General features: G+C 45.0%; 1 protein-coding gene across 1 annotated transcript in view; it reads left to right on the top strand.

Annotated features, from left to right (window-relative positions):
- LOC144833098 (keratin, type II cytoskeletal 80-like) overlaps positions 1-19,364 on the top strand; it is an 85,132-nt gene extending 65,768 nt beyond the window's left edge. Inside the window, exons 5-9 of the mRNA XM_078689143.1 lie at positions 6,842-7,006; positions 7,643-7,768; positions 8,775-8,995; positions 15,543-15,589; positions 15,702-19,364. Coding sequence (XP_078545269.1) covers positions 6,842-7,006; positions 7,643-7,768; positions 8,775-8,995; positions 15,543-15,589; positions 15,702-15,808 — 666 coding nt within the window. The 3' untranslated portion in view covers positions 15,809-19,364. The remainder of the gene's footprint in view (positions 1-6,841; positions 7,007-7,642; positions 7,769-8,774; positions 8,996-15,542; positions 15,590-15,701) is intronic.
- Positions 19,365-27,841: the final 8,477 nt, after the last annotated feature.

Genomic DNA, 27,841 nt, shown 5'->3' with positions numbered 1-27,841 from the left:
GTAATCCTGAACCCAGCAGCACCGGTAACATGCACCATCCATCGGTTTACTTGCACCACCCAGTAATCCTGAACCCAGCAGCACCGGTAACATGCACCTTCCATCAGTTTTCTTGCACCACCCAGTAATCCTGAACCCAGCAGCACCGGTAACATGCACCATCCATCAGTTTACTTACACCACCCAGTAATTCTGAACCCAGCAAGTCCACCCGTAACATGCACCATCCATCAGTTTACTTGCACCGCCCAGTAATCCTGAACCCAGCACCACGGGTAACCTGCACCATCCATCAGTTTACTTGCCCCACCCAGTAATCCTGAACCCCGCAGCACCGGTAACATGCACCATCCATCGGTTTACTTGCACCACCCAGTAATTCTGAACCCAGCAGCAGCGGTAACATGCACCATCCATCAGTTTACTTGCACCACCCAGTAATCATGAACCCAGCAGCACCGGTAACATGCACCATCAATCAGTTTACTTGCACCACCCAGTAATCCTGAACCCAGCGGCACCGGTAACATGCACCATCCATCAGTTTACTTACACGACCCAGTAATCCTGAACCCAGCAGCACCGGTAACATGCACCATCCATCAGTTTATGTACACCACCCAATCATTCTGAACCCAGCAACCCCATAACATGCACCATCCATCAGTTAATTTACACCACCAAATTGCTCTCAACCCAGCAAGTCCACCCGTAACATGCACAATCAATCGGTTTACTTGTACCACCCAGTAATTCTGAACCCAGCAGCACCGGTAATATGCACCATCAGTTTACTTGCACCACCCAGTAATCATGAACCCAGCAGCACTGGTAACATGCACCATCTATCAGTTTACTTGCACCACCCAGTAATTCTGAACCCAGCAGCACCGGTAATATGCACCATCAGTTTACTTGCACCACCCAGTAATCATGAACCCAGCAGCACTGGTAACATGCACCATCTATCAGTTTACTTGCACCACCCAGTAATCATGAACCCAGCAGCACTGGTAACATGCACCATCCATCCGTTTAATTGCACCACCCAGTAATCCTGAACCCAGCAGCACCGGTAACATGCAACATCCATCAGTTTATGTACACCACCCAATCATTCTGAACCCAGCAACCCCATAACATGCACCATCCATCAGTTAACTTACACCACCAAATTGCTCTCAACCCAGCAAGTCCACCCGTAACATGCACAATCCATCGGTTTACTTGCACCACCCAGTAATTCTGAACCCAGCAGCACCGCTAACATGCACCATCTGTCAGGTTACTTGCACCACCCAGTAATCCTGAACCCAGCAGCCCCATAACAGCAGCCCCATAACATGCACCATCCATCAGGTAACTTACACCACCAAATTGCTCTCAACCCAGCAAGTCCACCCGTAACATGCAGCATCTATCAGTTTACTTGCACTACCCCATAATTCTGAACCCAGCAACCCACCCCTTACACGCGGGCTTTTACCACGTTGCACTCCTTCAGCGTCACTGAGCACTCCTCACTCTTACTCCTCTTTTACACTCACTGTGTCCCCGGATTGGCCTTTGCCGAGCAGACAACCCTCCCTATCTGCCTCGAGCAGTGCAAGTGAGGCCTCCCTCGGAAACCGAGCAAACTTCCGTTGTTTGCCAAAGATTTAAAGTGTCCGAAGAATAATGGAGAACCTTCTCTCTGGAATGAAACCTTTCAGCACCTCGAACCGGCCAAGAATGCCAGACAAGCACAGCCGACGCTCCGTTAATCAATAAGAACAAAAAATGTGTTGACTTAAATATTTTTATATGAAGACATGTGGTGTTATTAGAAGGAATACTAAAAGGCGGACACGGGGAGGAAAAGGCGGGAATCCGAGCTCGTGGAAGCTCCAAAGAGAGAAGGGGGTGCCGAGGGAAATAAAACGAGGTGTAGGGTGTGGCAAAGAAAAGGGTAGCAGTACAGAGTAAAAGGCGAGAGAGAAATGGACTTCGGATAAAAGGGTATGAAAGATTTCGGTGGGAGCAGTAAAGTGCAAAACAGAGATTAACAGAGCGACAATGGTTATAGTAGTTGAAGGCAGGAGAATTTGGAGTTTATATCGCAAGTCTACTGCCTCTGAAGATGCTTGAGGGAAAAGATAGAAAAGATGAATATATGGAGAGTGAGGGAAGTAAGATGAGACAAACAAAATACCACAGGAAAGCAAAAAAGGGGAGGGGGGAGTGCGTTGTTTGTGATTAAAGCCCCTCCACTGACCTGTTCAGCGATCTGGAGATTGTGTTTTTTAGTTCCAACTATGCCGATTCAGCTTTCCTTCCTTCCGAAGACGGCAAATTGAGTACTGATGAAATGGGTTAAACATACCATCTGCTCAGACTCGTCCCTCCACTGAGTTGGGGGAGACTTTAATGATGTCATACCTATTGAAAGGAATAGGTCTGGAATTGCCTCATGCACTACTAAGGAAACACCCCAGGCCCACTTTGCCGCGATCATGGGACTCACAGACCTGTGGCACCGCCACCACCCAACAATTGGGGACTTTTCCTACCATTTGGGTGTACATGGGGTGTTCTTCAGACTAGATTATGTCTTCACGCTGACTGGAGAGGTGGGAGCGTGTCAAATACCTTGCTAGAGGGCTGTCTGACCCCTTTCCCCCCTGGGATAGAAACCCTGAGGTACTAGGGTGAGATGGAAACTGAACGCATGGGAGTTGTGAGATAAGACTATAGCATGTGCACTCCGCATGGAAACTGAACTCTGCTTCACTGAAAATAAAGTCTCTCTGGGCTCAGTGGTGGTCCTATGGGATGCATTCAAAACAGTGTTGAGGGATAGAGCCCAGAGCATTATCGCTTTCAAGAAAAAAAATGGTGAAAAAGGTGGAAAAAAATGGTGGAAAAGCCTGAGAATCCAATTTGAAGCAGGTGGAACTTACCAATGCAGCATGCCCAGATCTCGTTCCGCTGAGAAAGTTAGAGGCTAGGGGAGATTAATATAAAGCACTGAAACGTAATGAGGTGCGTAATCAAATACTGGTATCTCAACACCCCCTCTATGAGACCAGGGACAAGACGGGAAAATTGTTAGCGTGGCTAGGCTGCCGATAGATAGAGGCTAGATGGGTAGACAGCATAGAAGGGACAGATGGTCACACCTACACAACAGATAGAGACACAGCAGGAGCATTCACTTATGAGACTTTATATAGTGTGCAGACCCAAGCAACGCAGTCTGAAATAAAAGAGTATCCGTGTGCAGTATTGGTACCGACCCTCAAAGCAGATGGCCGTGAGGCCCTCGAGGAGACAATTTCCCCTGCAGATATACAGGCAGCCATAGCTAAACTGAAACCTGGTAAAAACGCCACAACCCAATGGCATCCCAGCAGAATTTTTTAAGAGTAACGCGTTAGAACTCGCCCATCACCCCTTCTCAACATGTACCTGAGCCTGGGAAGATGCAATTCTTCCACTCGATCTACGTAAAGTCACAATAGTGGTGATACTTAAAGTAGCAAAGCCACACTCTAGATGTGGGTCATATCGCCCTATCTCATTGCCTAATATAGAGACTAAATTCCTCGCAACAGTACTGGCCACAAGATTTGCAGGTGCCATATACCCTCTCATCTACAGTGACCAATCAGGCTTCATGCCTGGACAGTTGACTAGGTACAACCTTTGCAGGCTTCATAATTAGTTGACAGAGGCCCAGACTCGAACAGATCCTCATGTTTTTATCTCATTAGATGCAGACTCTACAAACCTTTGGCCCCCAGTTTTTGAAGTAGCGCTCCTGTACAGTGCCCCTATGTCCGTTGAACGAGCGAATGGAGTTCTTACCCGAACTTCCCCATTCGGGGGGTAAACCGCCAGGTTTGCCCTCTGTTGCCCCTACTGTCTATTCTGGTGATGGAGCCTCTGGCATGTCTGGTCCGAGCACATCCAACTATTAAAGGTTTCCATGCCCCTGGGTCCCCGATAGATGTGGAAAAAGATCTCGCTATAAGCAGATTACATCCTTCTATATCTCATTCACCCAGAAGAATAAATTCTTGCAACATTCCGAGCTTTTGATAGTTATGGGGCCCACTTGGGATGCATCATAAATTGGGACAAGTCAGAGGCCGGTTGAACCCATCGGTTCTCCCTGGGAGGCTATGAATTGATCAGGAGGGATTTCAGTATCTGGGGATTTATGTGACCCTAGTCTTCGGGAAAAAGGGATTAGAGTGGAATCTTTTTTTTAAAGTACAGACCACATTCCGGTGGAGGAAGCTGCCCCTCACGATATTGGGAAGGGCAGCCATGTTCAAGATGGTCACTCTCCCAAAATACTCTTACATCCTCCAGGACACCTACTATAAAATCCCTAAGGGGATCTTTACTAAGATCGATGAAGAACTCAGGATATTACTGTGGGATGGCCAAAGGCCCAGGGTGGCCCTCAGGACGCTGCAGAGGAACTAATACAATGGAGGTCTCGCTCTCCTCGATATCCGAGCCTATTACTGGGCAACCCACATAATTGCTATCAATGATTGGAGGTAGGCTTCAGGGGACCATCCTACTTATGCACTTGAGTGGACTCGGTTTGGCAGGTGTCCTTCCAGCACTACCTTTACCGGGAAAGGGAGTGAGTTACTTCTTTCCTGCAACTCAGGTGCCATTTGAAGCCTGGGTTTGAACAAACAAATTAATTGGGTGGACTCGTAGAATCACTCGGGAAACACTGTTATGGGTGGGGAAACTCCGGGGCTTTCCCTCCTTGGACCTTATTGGCATCTCCAAGATGGGGGATCCTATTGAGAACTGGAGATTTATCTCCTTTCAATCCCTCCAAGGGGACTATTAGCTCGATGACACGCAATGCTTCCAATACTCGCAGCTCAAGCATTAATGGGGAGCAGAAGATATAGTGCTGGACCTTCCTGAATATGTGCCCCTAGAAGGCCGGCTCTTAATGGGCGAGGTGATGAAAAAAGCTGTTTCCTCATTTTATAGGACAATTAAAATTAATTTACCAGACAATCTGAAGACGCTGAGAATCAAATGGGTATCTGATTTGGAGGAAATGGATGAGCTAGAGTGCGAGGCAGCCCTAATGCACCCTAAGGAAGTGGCAATCTAATCTAGATTGAAACTCATTCAATTTAAAGTTGTGCATCAGGGTTATTTTGATCGTGCATGCTTGCATAAAATTGGGAAGGCGATGTCCCCGGAGTTTCTGAGGTGTACAGGCCAGACAGGAGACAACTCGCATATGCCATGGGCTTCCCAACCATATGTATGGACTCGGAGAAAGTGATACACAAGCTGGGTAGGGTGGTGGAGGCGCCACTCCCTAATGATTCCAAATATGTCCTCTTGGGTGTACCCAATGATGTGGATGTTCTCAGAGCAAAGCGGCTCTTCTGTAACCTAGGTCTAGTGGTGGCGAAGATAGATGTGACGAAACACTGGGGGACCTCTCGAACCTTCCTCTATGTCTGAATGGAGGAACAGGATAGACCTGTACATAATTGATGATAAGGTCACCTACAGTACTAGCAGATGCCTACGTAAGTTTCGTAAAGTCTCGGGTGGGTGGATTGCATATCACAATCTTGATGCTTTGGATGAGGAACTTGGGACTCCACCTACTTAAGCCTGATGATGGGTATATTCATACTGATTGTAATGGCTTATTGTTCGTTGATTACTTACCTGATCTCATATGCCATTGCTGGAAAATGTGATGATTGATATCTGGACTGTGCTCACTTGTAATGTTTGCTGGTTGATATGGACACGTTTGTGCCCACTTGTGTTGCTCTCTTAAAAAATCAAAGAAAAGTATTTTTACAAAAAAGCATACATCTGCTATTTACAGAGAAAAGAAATGGCAGAAGTGCAGTATGGAGCACTATACACAAAACAAAATATTATTATTGTTGTTTTTAGCACTATTATTATTATTATTATTAATGTTATTATTGTTGTTGTTATAGCACTGAAGGACTAACATACCCTTCAGACTAGAAAACAATACAAATGAGACATATCTGTGAAACAACACATACCAGGAAAGGGCAGACAGAGAAGATGAGTTTTACATCCACTATAGAATATCTCAACCCACATTCACGAGCTGAATGCAGTTGTTTAGATCACTAGGAGTTGCAATTAGAAATGGTGCATCCCAGAAAGTGTGATCTAAGAATCTTTGGCCACCGAAGGCTGGCAGAATCAGAGGCACTCAGGCAATGTTTATAGATGTGGCAGCATTGATCACTGGAGGGCCTTCGAGGCCATAGCTGTTACTAGCTTGCATCTCATGCCAATGGCCATGGGGGGGGGGGGGGGGGGGGGAGGGACAGATGCAGATAGTGGTGCTTGGTAAGATAAAGAAAGCAAGAGGAAGATGAAAAGATGGCGAAGGGTTGTAAGGTAAGAATGAAAACAGCATAAGAATGGAGAGAAATAAAAAGAGAAGTGAGGGAGAAAGGGAAAAGAAAACAGGCGACCCTATGAAACATAGAAGGGAGAGAACACTTTGGAGAGATATTAAAGAAGAGAAATATGTAGAGGTGGGTTGCACAAAGAGTGCGAGCAGTGACCAGGTTTGTAGCCACAACACGGCCCTTGTTCTCCTATTTGCGGTATTCTTGATGCAGTAATAACTCATGTGGGAAAGCAGGTGCAACTCAGAGTGAGGTAGAAAGGGGGAGAGAGGGAAGATCTACTCAAATACTGATTTCTGCATCCTTGGCCTCTCTCAAATGCCTGCCCTCTGTTGGACAACCCTCTCCCCATGAGAAGGTCTGGGCATCATAGCTTCTACTTTTTTATGTTTAAGGAGCTCGAGGAGCTGATGAATGAAGTCGAAGACATCTCTGTGACCGTGGAGATGGACAGCGGGTGCCCCGTGAACCTGGAGCACATTGTGCAGGAAGTGAGAGACCAGTACGAGCTTCTGGCCATCAAGAGCAAAGAGGAAGCAGAGGCCGTCTCCAGGCGCAAGGTAAATTGTGACAAGAGTGGGATATGTATACAGGGAGAGCCGTATATTGCCGCAAAAGAACGAAGCCGAAAGAAAGGATAAGGTAGTGCTTGTAGTATAACTGTCAAAATAAAAAACAACAAAGAGACGAGCTCCAGAGAAGAACATCATTCCAACCATTCAGATCTGTCCATTTTGAGTCCTTCACACTACAGAGACACAACCACAGAGGCCCATAACAGCAGAGAATGAAGGAGAAGGCGTAACATAATGGACGTCACAGAGAGTCAAAGAGGTAGGGAAAGTGACATCATGCCCTCTTTAGCTCCCTTATGACATCATAGGATTGACCCCTTGCTCCACCCTTATCCTTTCATCACATCACCATTTACCATGACCATTGAGATCAGCGCTGGCATAGGCAAAGCCAGTTGTACAAAAGGACAAGTCAGAACTAGAAACTTTAGTGCCTGCCTGGCTCTCATTGATATCCATGTGAAACAGTAATGGGCAAATGGAATAAGAAGGGGTGGGGAAAGGCTGCATGTGAGCTGACACTTAGGCCAGTTGTCTTTACAAGAAGCTGTTTGATCTCTTGGTGGTTGCCTTGTTTTTGATCCAAACAATGACTTTTGTTCTCTGGAATCTCCTGGGCAGCTGGAGGATCAGGCAGCCAAAGCCCGGAAATGTGGAAGCGATTTGCTGTGCGGCAGGAGCGCCATCGCAGATCTGAACGTCAATATCCAGAAGATGAGGTCAGAGATCTTGACTCTTCAGAATCAGGTGAGCCCACATGTTCATGAGAGGCTGTGGTGGGCATTCAAAGGTCAGACCCTCAAACCGTAGATCCGTGAATCCTAAGCAGGGATCAGCAAACTAAGGGTCCTACAATCTACACCTGAAAACAGGCATACGCCAGAATAAGGACTCACAAAATTCAAATCCTTTAAGTGTTTCACATCACTATAAAGTTATCTTCTGATTGTTCCCCTTTCTGATCTTATTTGTTGTGGTGATCACATTGATCAACATTAAGAATGCTAGAGTGCCCACTTACAAAACTTTCTGGCAGCGAAAGGGCAACTCCAACCCAGCTGTATTCTTTTATCGCTGCTGTTCCACATCCAGGATAGCAAATTATCACCCTAGCCATAAGATAATACCCGGGGGCTGCCTTGGAAAATACTCCATGTCACAGGGTGGTGGGGGGTCATTTGTATTCAGGGACCATTTTGTCTTTGAGGCAGGAGTTCTTGAATCCGTCCATATGGGGTGTGCTCATCCTCTACAAACTTGTCCTGATAGCTCCTTATTTGGAGCGATGTTGAAATAAGCACTTCCTTTCTGAAGCCTTAACATAAACAATAAAAAGTCCCAGGTGAAGGTAGTGGTGCAAGGGCAGAATAGCCGTAAAAAAGTATATTTCCTTAGAATTCCTCACTAAAGAAAGTCTTCCCTTGGCCAATAGCCAAGTCTTTGCAACAAAATTCTAAAAAAGGGGATAGTGCAGAAATCCAGAGGTTTACAAATGAAATTTCCAAATCCTCATAAAATCGATAACGTATTAATGCCACAAGAAGTATCTATGAACTCAGACAGAGGCCCGAAGCCAAAAGTAAACTAGGAAATTTCCAAACCAAATAAATTGAAGATCAGACAGTTCCTACACTTAAAAGGTCAAAATTATTTCAGACTGTGTCTAAAAGTCTTACATGTGTGAATTTAATGTACATTGAAAAGTACTACTCCCCCACAATTAAAATAGTGTCTCGTTTTTACCTGTTGCTAGAGCATGCATCTGGAGAACTCTATGTCCGAGGTTGGGGGTGACGGAGAGCGTGCAGTCAAAGATGCCAGCGCCAAGCAGTCTGAGGTCGAAGTGGCACTGCAGAAGGCCAGGGAGGACATGGCTCGCCAACTGCTTGAGTTCAAGGAGCTGATGAACGTCAAGCTGTCACTGGACATGGAGATAGCCACCTATAAGAAACTTCTAGAAGGCGAGGAGAGCAGGTAAGCTGAAGAGACTTTGGATGTGGTGCAAGACATACAGCATTTTGTGTCTAATAGGGGTGAGGGTGGATCATGACTAATATCCTTCATTTGGAATGGGGAATTCTAGGATGATCAGGAGAATATGGTACTTCATTTCAAACAGAGAGGGACAAAGGTCCCCCTAATGCTTCATCAGATATTCACAAATAAGCTGAACATCCCCTATTTATCGTCCAATTTGCAGAAAGGATATTCTCTCCTAGTTAAAGCAATTTAGTCAAATTCCAAAGGTTGACCAGACAAACACACTTATGCTCCTACCTCTTCTATAATAACATTTTCACGGGCATGAACTTATAGAACACCATTCATCTTCATGATTATGAGAAGATTTGTCATGATGTGGCAAATATTCCCGTGACAGAGAATACAAAATTTCCCCTTTATCTCAAATGAATAAAAGTAGGCACAGTTTATAAACTCTCCATGATGCGATGTTTGATGGGAGGCCGAAGAGGGTTGGAAGTTCTGTCCTTGCAGAGACAGTACACTTTGTCTATTTTACTAATGCTGAGATCAACCGAATACTAGGTGAAGTATTGGTAGTTAACTTTTCAAAGGCAGGGGAATTATTGTGTGATCACAAGTCTGATAAATATATTAAGGTAATCGCTATGGGATTCATATTATAGAAGAGTTAGGGTACTGGAGTGCCTGTCTGAATGATAATCCGCCTCTTGGTGACGTAATCGATTCAACTTGATGAGACAGCTCTCTGGCGGCTAAAGTAACAGAGTTATTAAAATACAGACCCTTGACACCAAAAGCTCCTTAGCAGGTGTAGCTGGAAGCCCTTTACTTAAGATCATGCTGTGCGAAAGCACAATAGGGCCTAACTCAAGGGGCCTACCTTCTAATCTTGACTTTAGTTCAAGCAAATAGAGAAAATCAAAACTAACCAGCAGCTCTCACTGGAAGGTGAATAGGATTTGAAATTTCCATGGTGTGGTTGAATTTAAAACCGGTGCGGCCCTTTAATTCAAAGCCAGGACAGCTTGCGCACAGCTCTCAGCTGGGAAGAGACACGCACTGCACAGCTTTCCATCAACCTAATCAATTTGCTGGATTGGACAAGGACAGAAAATAGGCCTGGGCACCGAAATAAAAGTGTCCCGATTAGCGAATTAGAAAGCTATACAAATGGCCCTTATTTGCATATTGGGGCAGTTTTGAACTTGTAAAGACGCAGAGTAAGAGTTTTGTAAGGTACAGGAGACTGCACATATTTGAACTTGCGGCAGGCAATTTTTGTTTTAAATACAGGGAAAACAACAGTAAAAATCACAAAGCAGCATAAAGGACCACAAACAGCCAAGAAAACGGGCCACACGTTGACCTGTAAACCCAGTCCATTGGGCACTGCCTGATTGCCCTAGAAACCGGTCCGACCCTATCAATATTCTGATGTGCCATACTCGGTGTGTGCACATTTATTAAAATGAGTATTAATAATGTAAATGGCTGTCATAAGTCTGGCTAGAATTGCCCATCAAGGCTCGCCGGTCTTATTCTTAGTGTTCTGAATGCCAGCCAAGAAGAGAACTGAGGCATGAGCCGATAATGTGATTTATCCAGTACATACTGCGCAGTCAGTTGCATGATCCTGGTTTATAGCTCAGATAATCCGTGGAAAGGAAACCGAAGCAAGGGCGTAGATTCAGGGGGGGTGTTTGGGGTGTTGCACCCCTCTAATAAATTTATTTTCTGGTAAATAGTTGGGCTCAGGTGCAGTCAGTCGGATTTAGTGAGGTATCTGTTGGATTTAACCAGTTTTTACATGCAGACAGACAATAACGCCCACGTATTCTCTCCGTCACTGTTCTGAAAATCTTAAAAAATATTGGTTATTTTACAAAATGTTATTTCTCTCACTTCGTACTCCACTGACCCTTAATCCCTTCTCATGCGCCCTGCTTGTGGTATAATGTATTTTAACATTATACTGTTAGGAAATCTGAAGCCCCCCCCCCCATGTTACTGACCAAGCTACGCACCTAGAGCTGAAGCCCAAGCAGGGCAGCTGCAGCCAGAGTCCAGTGAGTTAGAGAGTCCACGCTGAACGCAGACAGTCCATCCGTTTCATTGACATCACTTCCTATCTCGGCCCCAAAGCACAGCATGACTGCCAGGTACAGGGGATTCGTTTCATAAGGGCTGGTTCCCATCAGCAGAGCTAGCCTTAGGGTATTACATCTTCATTCATGTTCAGAACCGATAAATATGAGACTTGAGGGCTATTCAGATATGTTTCACTCCAGCACAAGGAGTATGTGGGTCGTGTGTCTTGTGAGGGGAAATGATTCATTGTGGTGGGAGGGGCGTCACCCTCAATTCACCTGGCGCTGTTTTTAGGGCTCGGCCTACATCACCACTTCGTCAGAAGTGGGGCGGAGCTCCGAGCCGTATTGTTACGGGGCTCAGAATAGTGAAGTAAAAATTGCTCACTGCGTGAGATTTTTCCGTAGTTTATTTTGGCATCTGCATGCTAATTGGTCCTCGCAGTGCTGTGTTTCTAGAGGCTTCACGCAATAGGCCATATGGATTTTAGTTTGTGCACTTCCTGCATATTCTGTGCGGTTACGCGCAGGGGAGTGCAATAAATTGTCAATTACGAGCTCTCAGGGTGCCGAGGTAATTGAACCCAGATGTTCGGGGCGCGTTCACCAGTCTGCAGTGAGTTTGGTGGGCGTGCGTTCGTCTGCATCCTTTCATGTGTAAGTGTTGGCCTTTGAAGAGCTGGCTTGTTCGTGCGCCGACAATGAGACACACAGTCTTCATTACCCCACAAAGTATGTAAGTGCGTTTGTATTGGAGACAGTAACGTCCAGGTACGAAACGGAATTCTTTTCGCTGGCTTACGAACAGTCCCACATTTTGCCGCATTCTCCTCATCTCATCAAAGGGGCTCATGTCTTGTTCAGCAAAAAAACAAAAACCTCCGAGAGCAGGAATGTGTTTCTGCATCTAGTGTCCGAGCAGCCGTGTTGCAACAGTTGTGCTTGTGTGTCTAACCTTGGGCCTCATGACAAGTAGGTTGAATTTAGGTGCAGGGATACACAGGCACTGCTCACACACACAAACACTGTTGACACACACGGACACTGCTCACACACACAGGCACTTCTCACAGACACCGGCACTGTGCGCACACATAGGCACTGTTCACACACACAGGCAGTACATACACACACAGGCTGCTGCGTGCACACATAGGCACTGTTGACACACACAGGCACTACATACACACACCGGCACTGCGCACACACAAAGGCGCACTGCTCACACACAGGCACTGTTCACACACAGGCATTGTCCACACACAGGCACTGTTCACACACAGGCACTGTTCACACACAGGCACTGTTTACGCACACAGACACTGCTCACAAACACATACACTGCTCACACACACAGGCACTGTTCACACACACAGGCAGTACATACACACACAGGCTGCTCACACACACCGGCACTGCGCACACACATAGGCACTGGTCACAGTGACTGCAGTGTGTGAGTGTGCAGGGTAAACAGTGTGAGTGTGCAGGGTGAACAGTGTGTAATGAGTGCAGAGTGAGTGCGAGAGTGACAGTGAGTGCAGAGTGAGTGCGAGAGTGACAGTGAGTGCAGAGTGAGTGCGAGAGTGACAGTGAGTGCAAAGTGAGTGCGAGAGTGACCGTGAGTGCAGAGTGACAGTGAGTGTAGAGTGACAGTGAGGGCAGAGTGAGTGCAGAGTGACAGTCAGTGCAGACTGACTGCAGAGTGAGTGTGACTGCAGAGTAACAGTGACTGCAGAGTGACAGTGACTGTAGTGTGTGAGTGTGCAGGGTAAACAGTGTGAGTGTGCGCGTGAGTGCAGAGTGACAGTGAGTGCAGACTGAGTGCAGAGTGCCAGTGAATGCAGAGTGAGTGCAGAGTGACAGTGGGTGCATAGTGAGTGCAGAGACAGTGAGTGCAGAGTGACAGTGAGTGCAGAGTGAGTGCGAGAGTGACAGTGAGTGCAAAGTGAGTGTAGAGTGGCAGTGAGTGCAAAGTGAGTGCAGAGTGACAGTGAGTGCAGAGTGAGTGCACATTGACAGTGAGTGTAGAGTGAGTGCAGAGTGACAGTGAGTGCAGAGTGAGTGCGAGAGTGACAGTGAGTGCAGAGTGAGTGTAGAGTGACAGTGAGTGCAGAGTGAGTGTAAAGTGACAGTGAGTGCAGAGTGACTGCAGAGACAGTGTGTAAGGGTGCAGGGTGCACATTGTGTGAGTGTGCAGAATGAGTGTGCAGGATAAACAGTGTGTGACTATGCAGGGTGACATTGGGGGTGTGCGGGTGAGCAGTGTGTGAATGTGTAGGGGCAGTGTGTGAGTGTGCAGAAAACACCACACACACATACACCACACACACAAACCACACACACACCTCACTCTCTCAACACCACACACTCGTCACCACTCACCACAACACACTCACCACCACACACTCACCCCCCCCAGGCTCACCCCCACAGACTCACCACCACACACTCACAACTACACACAAAACAACACACACAACAACACACCCCCAGCCGTCAATGAATGCTATCACCAGGCACAAACACCAACAACCATCAATGTACACTTTCACCAAAAACAAACACGACCATGCATCTGTGCCGCTAAACACCCACGCACACAACAAACAATGTCAGTGCAACTTTCACCAAACACACACACACCCCAACAGCTGACAGTGCACCAGCCACTCTTTCAATTGGCACAATCATCAACAGCTGTCAGTGCACCCTTTCACCAACCACACGCAATACCATCCAGCTCTGTACGTTTGACAGCCACACTTAACAGCTCTTACTGCACGCTACCACCAGTCATACACACCTCAAGCCACCACTACACGCTTCCACCAAACACACACACCAACAGCCATCACTGCACAATTCCTACAGGCACACACATCCACCACCCATCAATGCACATACCAATTGATAACGCATCCACCAATTAATATTGTACCTATCGCACTATGCTGCACCTTACCTTTTAAAGATAATGCGTTAAAGTGCAGCATGCCACCATTGATAACATTCCAATCCAACACACATATCTCCAACACACACCACATGCTTCCACTCCAAAACACATGCCTAAAACACATTGCCATTTACAATGCCATTATCTCTAACTCAAACAAACCCGAGCCCTAATGCATTCCTAATGCTTGTCTCACTCCTGCTGCCGGCCTAAATCCACTGCTGCAGCTCTGTGAGTCACTGCGGCGCTCCTCTCACTTTCCCCTGCCCATCCCTCCTTGGGCCTTCCAAGGCCGGGCTGGTGAAGCCTGAGAAGGGAGGCGAGGTGACTGAGGCGAGGATGAACTTTCATCCTCACCACAGAAAGCCTTAGATAAGAGTCTCGGCTCACCTCCTGCCAGCCCGCTTACTCCCCAGCCTTGCACATTCCTGTGGTGAAAAAGGTTTCAGCATGGATATGGGATCCGAGAGGCTTGGCCCCCAACAGGTTTGGATTGGGATCAAAAACCGGCGCGGGCACACCAAATAAAAGTGGCCCTCGTTTGCGTATTGCCTTTCTGCAAAACACTGCTTCAGCAAAATGTTATGAAAAGAAAGGGGATGGGGGTGTGTTTTATTAACTTCACTTAGATAAAAAAAATATGCGCAGATTAGTTCACACTGCTGAGCCACACATGAATGCAAGTGAGACCACTTCTGCTCAGGCCCCCCTGCGCCGCTCAATCACCATACATTAATGGGCGGGCCCAGCGAGCGTATTAATAAAACGAATTTCGTTGTGTGCACTGCATCACCAAATGCGATGCAGTGCGCGCAACGAAATTCGTTTTATTTATTTATATGTTTACTTACCTGTTAAAGTTCGTAATCCATACATTACAACCCCCCACCCTCCCCCTTCCCCTCCCTACGTCACCGCCCTGCAGTTACACCTACCACCGCCCGTGGCTGCTTGTAAATAAGACAAAGGGTTTATCGCCACAGGAATATCATAAACAATTACAATCCTGTGGGGCTAGGGGCTTGTAAATATGCCCCTTTTTGTTTACATATGCTTGCCATCACACGGTCTCTTAGGCGGCAATAAGCGTTTCTTATCCTAATGAATTCACCCTTCTTGGAACCAGGCTTGCATCGCCCTCCTCCAGATGCATATCATACACCCCAGAGGTGAATTTCACACCAAAGATCTAATCCCCACTAATCAGGCACTTAATGACATCAAAGACATATCGCAAGCCCTGGGAAGTGTCAATCACATCCCGCAATGTACCCGTGACCCTTTGTGAGACATCTGTCATGCATCTATCTTAGCATAAGCATGTATACCCCCATGTTAGCAAAATTCCCCCAAAAGAAGAAATAAACCACATCCACACAAATGTGAGCGCACAGAGTTCCGTAATGCACCACTAGATGACAATGGTGTAAAGATTAATGAAAGTGGCTCAAAGAGGTCCTCATATCGATTTGTTTCACTTTTCCTGCAGGATCCATATTTCGCCAGCAACGGTGGTCAGCATACATTCTCGCCCATGTAAGTATTTACTGATCCGCCACCACTGAACAATAGATCAATTATGTGTTGTTCCATTTTCTACATTGGTTCTGTTTGGTGATGAGCAGTAACTCCTTTTCTCCTCCATCAGCTTTCACAAGTCGCTCATCGGAGTGGGCCGGGTCCACGGCCCCTCAGACCAGGCACCAGAAAAAGAAGCGCTCCCAGAGTATGCTGATCAGGCCCCAGTACAAATGATGTTGGGGTCTTGAGACCTGAGGCTGCGGTCGCAGCAGGTTCTGCAAGAAGTCTGATATCCCACCTCTTTCTTTCCCCTGGCTTCTCGCTTCAAAGAGCTGCAGAAATGAGAGCATGTGTGAACTAACATCTTGAGTAAAAGTCAACTTTAGGTTGGGACAGTGACGACTTGAATGTGAAGGGATGGGATCACGCAGGATGTTTAAACCACAGCCTTTAAAGACTACATCATTTAAGTTCCTTGACACCAATTCTGTACTGTTCTTGGAGTGAGGGAGGTAGCCTTCAAGAATCAATTATCCTGTATTGGACGAAGGAGGATGGTTGTGTTGCTACGTTTAATAGCCCATGTAAAGAGATGCAGTATTATAGTTTAGTTGAGCTGTGCTGTGCTTGGCTGTACTTTCAGAACACATTATGGCTCAGGTCAAATAAAGTTTGCTGGGGCACTAACATGTTGCAAATTGATATAAACAACAGCAGACCTTTGACATAAGTGCACCCAAGACCTGGAACAACATCCCTGTATTCATCAGGAACTCCCCAGTGCTGCTTCAATTTAGGAAAGAGTTGAATACTTACTTCTTTAAAGATCACCATATCACAGTGCATTAACTATCCAAAGCCCAGCTGCCTCTCCTATCAATCATCAACTTTATGCTGATCTTTGACCATATACTGTGCTCTGCTGCCTTTTGGTAAGGATTGCACTATAGAAATACTCTATACATATATTGCATAAGAGAAAGAAAGTCTGGGCTTATAAGTTATCCTCCACCGCTGGAGTTTGGACCTTTCAGATACCTCAGGTCACTCCAATTGTCCTATGTCTAACCCAAAACATGCCTCAGCTTCACTTATCATTTAGAACGTATCATTTTAATCCAACACTCCTTTGTCATGTAATAAAGTTAAAGGGCCTAACAAAGTGCTTTGATGGCTGAAAGCCTTATTTAGAGATTGACGGACTTGATACTCCATCACAAAAATGGTGGATATCTTACCCACTGTATTTTAAGTGCATTATACAGCAGTCAGAATGTTCATCATGTTTTGACAAAGTATCCTGTCCACCAAACTCTAAAAAATGCCCATAGTGTTTCAAGGCTTCAGGAAGTATTATAGCAATACATTTACATAACCATGTGTCTTTTTCTCTCTCCCTCTTTCTCTCTGTCTGTTTCCTTCCTACTCTCACTCTCTGTCTCCAGATATCCCCAATTCCCTCTAAAACACACCTCCACAGTCAGTTCTTGCCTGTATGTTGGGTCTGACAAAGCACTTTGAGCCCTCAGTGTTTAAAGGCTGCAAACAGTAGAATAGCAACAAACATACTTAACCATCTCCTTTTCTCTGTCCCTACGTCTCCCTCTATCCTTTGCTCTCTCACTCGTACCATCTCATTATCCTTCTCCCTTCCAATAAACCCCCTTCCTACATTTCCTCAACCTGTTCTTGCCAGTATTTTGACTTTAATTTATCACAGCTGGGGCTGGTGGCTTAGTGCACTAATGTGTTTGCTTTAGGGACTGTGTTTGACCTTATGGTCACAGGTTCAAATCCCTACAGGTCCACTCATCCTTTCATCCTTCTGAGGTTGATAAAATGAGTTCCATTGAGTTGGGAAACAATAAGCATCTGTTATTCAGCACCAAGATACCCTACTGGGTGAAAGTGCACTTTACAAATACATGTTATGTTTTTGATTAATTCCTCTGGTTTGATGGACGTATTCGGGTGAAGAAAAAACCACAAGCTTTTGCCATTGTGCTAAGATGTTCCTTTTGCTGAGCAGAAAGTAACGTTTGCCTAACGACTTCTTTTCGGTCTGACTAGAAAGAGCATTAGCCGCCTCAGTGAGTCTAATGATAAGGTACAAATGGTGGTATTCCGAGTTGGGCAGATTTCGGGCTGATATCCCTTCTCCACCCATCAGAGTAGCCAATACTATGTACAGTGGTAACTCAAGGGTGCCGAAATCTCAAGATGATACATCACATCTTGTAATCTTCATGGAATTGCTTACTCCTGTTACCAGTCGCACTGCTACCCGTAACTCCTATTTTAAGCCACATCTGGATAACGAGGACACTTGTAATGAAGCCCTGTGTAGGGTACTAATAGAGATGGCTGTACACCAGAGGAAGTACTGCATGGTAGCATCTGACGTCACATCACAGGCTTAGATTTAGCACTGTTTCCTGACGACCTACACCAGCATCTTAAACAATTAGACCAGATTTACTAAATTCTCATATATTGCAGCACACCAGCCAGAAATGCAGAGCTTCCTTGTGTGGGAGGAGAAAGCAGGAGAGCACCATATATACAGAGATATGGCACTCTCCTTCCCTCTCCCTAGCGCCAGCACAGAATTTCACTTCCAAGCACCATGTACACACCTTTGCGTCATAGTGCAAGGGTATGTGCGTAAGTCTAGCATAGGTTTTGTACTGTAAGGGTTCTCTTCCAGTACAAAATACTATGCCTAGACAACTTTTAAAACTTTTCCTACTTTGCATGTGTGCTCTAGAGTGCAGCACACCTTCAAAGTCAGAAAAAAGAGGAGAAATGAAAAATGTCACCTTTTAACACCTGCTTTCAAGTGGTGTTAAGTTTTCATGGAATATCCTGTCTCAAATGTTTAGTAGGTAGGTTTTTGCTTCAAAAAGCATGGGTGGTTGCATGAGAACACCCATATGCCACCCATGTAATGCCCCCTTGATACTAAGTAACTATTACTTGCTGGCAACTATACAGCACAAAACAAGTTTTATGCTGGAAAGTAAATAACAAAAAGAATAATGTTTTGCTGGTTGTTTTCTCTTTTGTGACACAAATACAGTGCAAAATGTTTGTTAATCTGGCCTTTAGTGCATTGTTTGTGCCTCCCTGTCTGTCTTGCCACACTTAGCACATAATACAAACACTACTGGTGCGAAAAAGCTGAAAATAGCGTTATCTTTAGTTAATAGTGATTCTGTTTCAGAGAAAAAAATGTTTTTTTCAGATCTGACTTTGACATGCATGATTGTATTCCATGCGTGCTTTGGACACTTCAGGTAGATGGGTCAGATGTTGCAAAACCCAAGCACTGGACATGTTTGATCACCTTTCGCTGCACAAGGATACTCTACAGTGAACATGTGTGGTTTTTGAGTGCATAAACTGTAATGTGCACTCAGCGTATGGCAACTGTTAGGTAGCATCCATAGGTGTTTAAAAAAGGCTGAAATTATAAACTTAATTGAAAACACATATAGTATTTTTTATAACTAGCGCACTCATACAAAAATACATGGGGTAATAGTTTTTAAAAGACTTGTATTTATAAATTAGATTTAGGGAAATAGCAATTGCATTTACATAACTCAATCTCGGCAGTTATAATATTTCTGTTATTTTATCTATAGACATGTATTTATAATCAAGCTTACAAGTAGAATTGTAAAGCAGGCTTTAGGAAAAAATCTACTGAACGGGGAGCACCACCATTTGTTTATTCATTTTTCTGTGAAAATGTGAAAAAAATACAAAAAATGCAATAAGTTTTTAAGTGTGGCTCTTTTTTAATCTGTAATTATATTAAAGTGTACTGCTGCCATGAGGATTGGATTGGAAAAAGCACCCTCCAAGGCAGGTCCAAATGATGTCTGATCCATGAATGCCACCTGACAGCAGTTCCCCATGAGGAGTCTCGGCCCTGTATGCTTCATGAAGCAGGGTCCTCATTAGGGGCCTCATTTATGAGAAATGACGCATCGCTGCGTGAAAGCAGCGATGCGTCACTTCTCAGTGCGCACTCCTTGCGACATTCCTGATGCGTCATATTTACAGTATGACGCATCATGTCGCAAGGAGTTACAGATACGTCAGTATTTCTGATGTATCTGTAAGCGCAAAAGTGACACATTGCTGGAGTGTGTCACAAAAGTGACGCAACTCCAGCAATGCGCCCTTTCACATGGGGCAAGCCCCATGTGAAAGGGCCTGCGTCAGTCTTATGCCTGCTGTGAGGCAGGCGCAAGATTTTGACGCAACGGCGTCCTAAAAGTGACGCTGTGAAATCTCATAGATTTCACTGCGTCACTTCTACAACCCTTCCTTGCGTCAATACGCCCCCCTTGCATACATTATACCTGGCGCAGGTATAATGTGGCGCAGGGGTTTACAAAGTGACGCATCTACCTAGATGCGTCACTTTGTTAATATAGCGCAACAAGGCGCATTTTTTACACCACTGGTGCGTCACAAAAAGTGACGCACCGGCTGCGTAAAAGTGACACACAGCCTCATAAATGAGGCCCTAGGTGTCTACTCTGTGTATTCCTACATTCAATGTACGCCTCCAAACATCAGTGCTCCCACTGGATGACTGACCTGTGTAGGACTTTTAACAGTAATGCTCCCATTACACGTCTGTTTTGCATGTTTCCCAATGAAAGTGCTGAAGATTGGGGCTTTATTTATGAGGCCCCTTGTGCTGCTGGAATGTCACTTTTTGTGACTTTCCATGGCGCAGGTGCCTGCTCCATATTTACGAGACAGCACTAACCCACTTTTTTTGGCTTAATACTGCCTCATAAATATCATTACCTTTAACACACTTTTCTGCATTAAAGGGGCAAAGTGTTGCTGGGGGCATTCTTTGCAGCACCCATGTCTTTTTGACACTGTCCCAGATTTACGAGAAATCATAAGTCTGAGGCAGCGCAAAAACTCATGCCTCTCCAGGAGAGGTGCACAATGAGGAGAAATATCTTTATTTCTCCTCGTTTTACCTTTTTCTCTGTGTGCTGCATTCTGTAGCACACATAGAATGAGGAAAAAGCCTCTTGTGATTGTTTTTGTGCAGGAAGGTTTTCTTCCCATACAAAAATAATCATCCCCGCAACGCAGGCGCCCTTGCACCATGGTGCAAAGGTGCCTGCATTGGTGCATGGCAGCCCATTGTGTGCCGGTGCAGGGGAAAAGGTCAGGAATGCGCCGTATCTGATAAATACGACGCATTCCTGCCCTTTAATTTTGCTGTGGGGCAGTGCAGCAGGAAGGCCAGCAGCGCTGCCCTATGGCAAAACCTCATAAATGAGGCCCTGGATGTCTGCTCAGGGGTACTTCCTAGCAGCAGTGAGCCTTCCAAGCCATTTGTTCCATGTATGTCTCCCAACAGCTCTGCTCTTCATTAGATGCCTGGTCCCTCTGTCCTCCATACCTTGCGATCCCATAGGATGTAAGGATCCTAGTATGGCCACAGAAGGCATGGTTCTATTGGATGCCTGATCCCTGTATGCATCTTGAATCAACGTTCCTATTAAATGTGAGGCATTGCTGTCATGCTGCTTGTGCCGTACTGACTTCCAGAAGGTGTTTTTCTACTGGGTGTCTGATCCCCAGCTGCCTTTAATGCTGTGTTCCCATTGGGTGCCAGACCCTGTATCTTCCATGAATCTTCTTTCCCATTTGATGCATCATCTACTTTTGCCTTCCTTCGTCTGTCTTGGCATTGTAAATCTCACTTATGAATGATAACATGGTGCAGTGCTCCCCATCAGAGCCTGGTCCGTGGCTGCAATCTTTTAAACAAATGTGGAGTTAGTTGGTCTGTGAGACTCTTTGGCAGGTCTGCCTGCATGGGCGTGTGTGTGCCCCCTAGGACACAAGGAGCTATTTATATATGTCTAAGCTACTATGTAATTTAGGTATAGCACTGAAAAATAACATTTAGCCATTTGTTTATGAATGTTCTCAATCAGAAATGACAATTTTGGAGCACATCCTCACAAGTGGCCCGATTCACAGAACTAACTTTAGACAAAATTCTAAACTTACTACCATTTTGGTATTCACAGAAGGCACTACTCATTTTGGTATTCACAGAAGGCACTTACTCATTTCAGTATTCACAGAAGTTAGGAGTCCTAACTTTAGGACTCCTAAATGCCTTCTGTGAATACCGAAAGTCTAAAAGTTAGGATTTTTCTCATTTTAAGAGTAGTAAAGTTAGCTCGTCACAGCTGCACCCGTTCCCGTGGAATGCTCAGCACAGCAGGGGAATTATCCCTGCGTGTGAGCGTTCCACGGCTCAGAGCACCGGAGCACCTGTGTTAAAGGTGTTAAATGCCTTCTGTGAATACCGAAATCCTAACTTTAAGACTTTCGGTATTCACAGAAGGCATTTAGGAGTCCTAAAGTTAGGGCTCCTAACTTCTGTGAATACCGAATTGAGTAAGTGCCTTCTGTGAATACCAAAATGGTAGTAAGTTTAGGATTTTGTCTTAAGTTAGTTCTGTGAATCGGGCCCAAGGTTAGTAACACGTGTATGTGTGTGGATTGGCCATCCTCATGTAGCAGCAGAATCTTGGCATTTCTGAGTGGTTGATGACCTGTTACAACGATGCGCGTCCTTCTCCTCCCTTCTGCCTTAAATTTCCCTTCTTAGTCTCACTAACATGATAATCGTGTTCAAATAAAATGCACCACCATGCTAATAAATGAAGATTCGGCTTCAATGTTTGACAAGGAAAGTGCGTCTTCAACAAACGTCTACAGGTCCAAGTGACAGACCCAAACACGCTCTTCACGGCTCTTTGTCAAAATCTTATTACAAACCCTCTCAGCTCCCAAGTAAACATACTGACTTATAAAACTGACAAGCGCACTCTTCGGTCGTAACTCATATTACATTGGGCAGATTACCTTGGGCAGCTCAAACTCTCAGCTGCACTTGTTTTATTCAAACCAATCACGTGCTTTGTCGCTAATATTCTAACCAGTCACAACATCGCAGTCTTTCAGGTAAGCAATCCAATCACATGTAAATCCATCTCGGGACAGCCAACCAATCATAACAAAACGCAGTCTCAAGTCTCAAGTCAAAAGTTATGTTTATTATGACCGTAGTCTTTAAACAAACGAGCAGTGAGCATAACACACTAAGAGGAGTTTATACAGTAAAACCTATGCTTATTTCTTAAAAAATTATTCTTTAAAACAATTCTACATTTCAAGTCCAAAAATACATAGTCGAGTTATAAAATCCTAGTCCCTCTAAAAATTACAAATGCCTTAAAACATGTTATAAAAAGTTTAAAATCCTAATCACTTTTCTCACCATCTTAACAGATTCGGTCAATAAAACTTCCTGCAAAACTACATTTCCCTAGGTTCTCAGTACCTCTGGGTCACCTTTAGAAATTTCCCTAGGGCGATTGCAATATCAATGGAGGGTACTTCTGTTAGGAGGCTGGCTGCCTGCGTCCTTGTTTTAATTCCGTATTTTTGGAAAACTGGGCGCAGCCATAGTTTTCTCTGTTCCAGGAGAAACAGGCAATCCAACAAGATGTGCAGCCAGTCACACTTAGTTCTCAGGTTACACTTGCATCGGCCTTCTTGATCTATGCATGTGACTTTGAGCTCTTTGTTTATTATCCACGGGTTAATCCCAATTCGACACCTCAGGATGTCTTGCCTAAGCCCACGGTTAGGTAGTCTGTCAAGGTAGGGGAACCAATTTCCGTTGGTCCAAGCCTTTATCATATGTGCCACTGATTTTTTGTTTGTTAAATAGCTTAGATCAATTGCTTTAGAGACTTCCCTCCCCCTTTGTTTCAGCTCCCCTTTGGTACTTATTACCTGCAACGTTTCCTGGTCCCAATCAATCTCTAGTGAGTTGCAGATTCCTTTCAATTTGTCCCTGCAGATTTTTGCCCATTTTAACTCACTTCTCAGTATTTCATTGCGGCACCAATATGCGACTTTTTGGCTCTCGGGGTCTTCCAATCTCTTCCAAAATCTAATCACGGCCATCTGGGATTGTATTTTCCACGATTTTGAGGCTATTTCTAGCCTGATGGCTTGTGTCATCGAGGATCGAGGAAGAGATAGGAGTCTTTTTAAGCAATTTCCCTCTATCACGTCCCAGGACCCTTTACCACTCAAATAAAGGATCTCTGCTCCATATAGAATTTGAGAGGGTATCATTGCTTCGAAGGCTCTCAACATAGGTCGGTGTGACATCTCTCCATACACCCCATTAAACCTTTTTAACCCACCAATGGAGGAAAGTGCCTTCGCTTTTTGGGTATCCAGATGGGGGTTCCAATTTAAATCTCTATCAAACCACAAACCCAGATATCGATATTCATTAACCGCCTCCAGTTTGAGGTCGCCTATATACCAGGAAAATTTATTTTTCTTTTTCCCGAAGCACAGGGTTTTAGTTTTATCTAAATTGATTGTTAGGAATTTTCTGTCACAATATGTTTTGAAGGCGTTAAGCTTCCTTTGTAGGCCCCTCTCAGTCTGGTCTACTATCACCAGATCATCTGCGTACAATAGGCAGGGTATTTTATTGCCATCCATTTTAGGGCTGGCGCTACCCTCCACCTCTAGAAGTGCCGGGAGATCTGACAGGAAGATTGAGAAGAGCTGTGGGGCCAGCACACAGCCCTGTCTCAATCCATTCTCTATGGGTATTTTTGGTGTTAAGGATCCAACCTTATCCTTAATTACTTGCCCCCAGTTTTCCCTGTGGAGCTCTTTTATTATAGTGAGTAGATCATTGGGGATCTTCAACCTCTCTAATAACTCCCATAGGCAGGCCCGGTCCACTGAGTCAAATGCAGCTCTGAAGTCGACGAAACAGCAGCATAGTTTGCCGTTCTGTTCCGTCGACTTCTTCGCCATCGCCCATAGTGCAAATCCGTGGTCTATTGTCGAATGGCCTGCTCTAAATCCCCCCTGTTCTGTGGGTATTATTTGAAACTCATCTACCCATACATTCAGTTGTTTCAACAAAATTTTAGAGAACACCTTCTCGCCTATATCTAGCAGATTGATTAGCCGATAGTTTTGTGGCTCTTCCTTGCTCCCTTTCTTATGAATTGGCCTAATTATTGCCCCCTTCCAGGTTGGTGGCATTACCCCTTCTTTTAGGACTACCTGGAACATCTTGGCAAGAAATCTTGCCCACCAATTTACCTCGGATTTCAAAATTATAGCAGGAAGATTGTCCGGACCTGCTGCCCGAGTTAGCTTAAGTTCCCTTATTGTGCGCTCGACATTGTCTTCATTAAATTGTAGTTGTAGGTCATCTGAGATTTCATGCCATACTTTATGCTCCACCTCCTCTCTAGAAGCCCTTGCCCCATACAGTTCCCCTATGTACCCTTCCCATGCAGCCTCACTCACCACACAGTTCAAGTCTCCAGCTGGTGTTCCCGCTACCGACTTTACTAATCTCCAAAATTCCCTTAAGTTTTTATCCTCTATGGCTTCTAGTAGTTCTAGCCAACACTTCTCTTTATAAACCCTTTTTGCATTAGTTACCATTATCTTAAATTCTTTTTTTAGTTTGGCTAATTGTGCCTGTCTCTCGGATGTAAAGTTCTTTTTTTGTCTTCTTTGTGTTGCACGTATCTCCTTTTTCTTATTTTGGCACTCCACTGAGAACCCTTTACATTGGTTTATTTGTTTAGCCATTATACGATGGTTCCCTTTTAGCTTTATCTTTAGGCATTGGACCACCTCTTCAAGTTTCACTAAGAACCATTCCAATTTCTTATTCTCACAGTTTTCCGGTGGTAAGTTAATTTGCAGGGCCTTCAATTTTTCCATATATTTTTCAGTTAGGCGTGTCGTCACCCGTTTAGGGTATTCAACCTCCTGGGTGATTACCCTTTCTCTCTGTACTTCGCTTCCCCCTATCATTGATATATACAGGAGTTTGTGATCACTCACCTCTTTTTGTTCTAACCTAAACTCCCTGATCTGGGTGAAATTCCAGGCCTGTAGAAATATATAATCTATTGGGCATATCTGTTGCCCTGGGATGAATGTCTTTCCTGCAGGGGAGTCTGACTCCGTTCTCCCATTTACGCAATGAAAGCCTCTCCCTCCCAGGGTGTGAACTAGGTCGAGATCTTGTTTCGAGATTTCCCCATCTGGGAACTTAGCCGGGTTTATTCCATACACCTCTAGCTGTTCCCTATTCCAATGGTCTGCTTTTTTCGGATTTAGTTTATGGTTAAAATCCCCCATTAACATTATTGATTCTGCAGGATATTTTTCTAAAAAATTATCTACATCCTCTTTGAAGTTCTTCATTTCCCTTTCATATTCCTCCCCGTTATCCCACTGCATGTATACATTAATTAAAATCAACATTTTATATTTCTGCTCCACCTTCATGAGTTCAATTCTGCAAGCTTGTGCCCATTTGCATTTTGTATTCAACAATTTAAAGTCCCTCATTGCTTTTGTTGATATCAATGTCAGCAGCCCCCCCGAGGGCCGTCCATGGTTTTTCTTTATGGCTGACAGCTGTATCTGAGCGTATCCGTCGAATGTAGGGGAGTTATCGCATACCCAGGTCTCTTGCAGGCAGGCAATGTCCACTTTATTTATGACTTCCTTTATATACTCACGTTTTTGCTCATTGCCTATCCCATTTATATTCCAGGTTAAGAGACCTAGATCTTGCGATCCCCCTCCATCCTATTCGACGTCACTCAAATCGCCTTCTTCCTCCATATCCAAAAGATTACTTGGGTTGTCTTCTTCCATTGGATTACTATGGATCGACCAATTGCCCCATGAGGAGTCATTCCTCGTGTTATTTATTACGACATTCAGGCGGCTTAGATCCTTCTCCGTTTCTCTACTGAGGATTACTTGCCTCTTCTGGAGCCCGGCATGATGGTTTAGGAAGTTTTTATCATTGGAGGTTTTTATTTCTCTCTCTGGGATAATCCTTATTCCCTGTTGAGTTATCTCACTTGATGCATTCAGGATTGCCCTTTTTACTAGTCCTGAGTGGAGGGTAATTTTTGTTATCTCCTTTCTATACCTGTTTTCTACAAAACCAACCTGCTGTAGATCTTTAGTACCAATCCCTCTCAAGCTGTCGCATTTTTGAAATGCGGACAGAATCCGTGCCCTATTTAGGTGCAGTCTTTCTTTGGGAGAGATCACTTTTTGTTTTCTAGGGGAACGATGCTTAACAGCTGAGGCCCCTCGCAAACACGAGTCGTAGTCAGCTTCCATTCCAAAGTCCAGTTTGTCCTGAAGGTGGTGTCCAGGTGCTTACCTGAAACAAACATGGCCGCCTTTAGAATGAAAACACGCTGGTCTCGCGCACAATAACGGCATCTTTAAAACGCGCTCCCACGTTTAAACCTTGACCCTGATGCACTACCAGAGACAGTCAAGTCTCACCGCTCATAGGAACAGACTGCCTACCTTCACGTGAAGCAGAGAGACCAACAACACAGGCATGGGATTTTAATAAACCCTTAACAACGAGGTGGGTCCCTTGAAGGTTCTGCACACTGAGGGCCTCATTTATGAAAAGTGACGCATCGCTGCGTGAAAACCGCGATGTGTCACTTTTCATTGCGCCCTCCTTGCGACACCAATGATGCGTCATATTTACAGTATGACGCATCATGTCGCAAGAAGTTACAGATGCGTCAGTATTTCTGACGTATCTGTAGGTGCGAAAGTGACGCATTGCTGGAGTGTGTCACAAAAGTGACGCAACTCCAGCAATGTGTCCTTTCACATGGGGCAAGCCCCATGTGAAAGGGCTTGCGTCAATCTTACGCCTGCTGTGAGGCAGGCGCAAGATTTTGACGCATTTGAGTCCTAGAAGTGGCGCAGTGAAATCTATGAGATTTCACTGCGTCACTTCCATGACCCTTTCTTGCGTCAATACGCCCCCCCTTGCATACATTATACCTGGCGCAGGTATAATGTGGCGCAGGCGTTTACAAAGTGACGCATCTACCTAGATGCCTCACTTTGTAAATATGGTGCAACAAGGTGCATTTTTCCCGCCACTGGTGCGTCACAAAAAGTGACGCACCGGCGGCGTAAAAGTGACGCACAGCCTCATAAATGAGGCCCTGAATGTCTCATCTGTCCCTCACACATGAACGCAGTGTGGGTTGCTCAGTCGCCCCCTCCTTTGCCACTATGTCTTGCTGAATGAAGTCTCTTCCAAATATATATTATGGCACCCCACCACCTTCACAA

This window comes from Lissotriton helveticus, chromosome 1_1 (genome assembly GCF_964261635.1).
Source record: "Lissotriton helveticus chromosome 1_1, aLisHel1.1, whole genome shotgun sequence".
Lineage (NCBI taxonomy): Eukaryota > Metazoa > Chordata > Amphibia > Caudata > Salamandridae > Lissotriton > Lissotriton helveticus.
The sequence above is the reverse complement of the archived record's forward strand: the minus strand, read 5'-3'. Positions and strand labels throughout refer to the sequence as shown.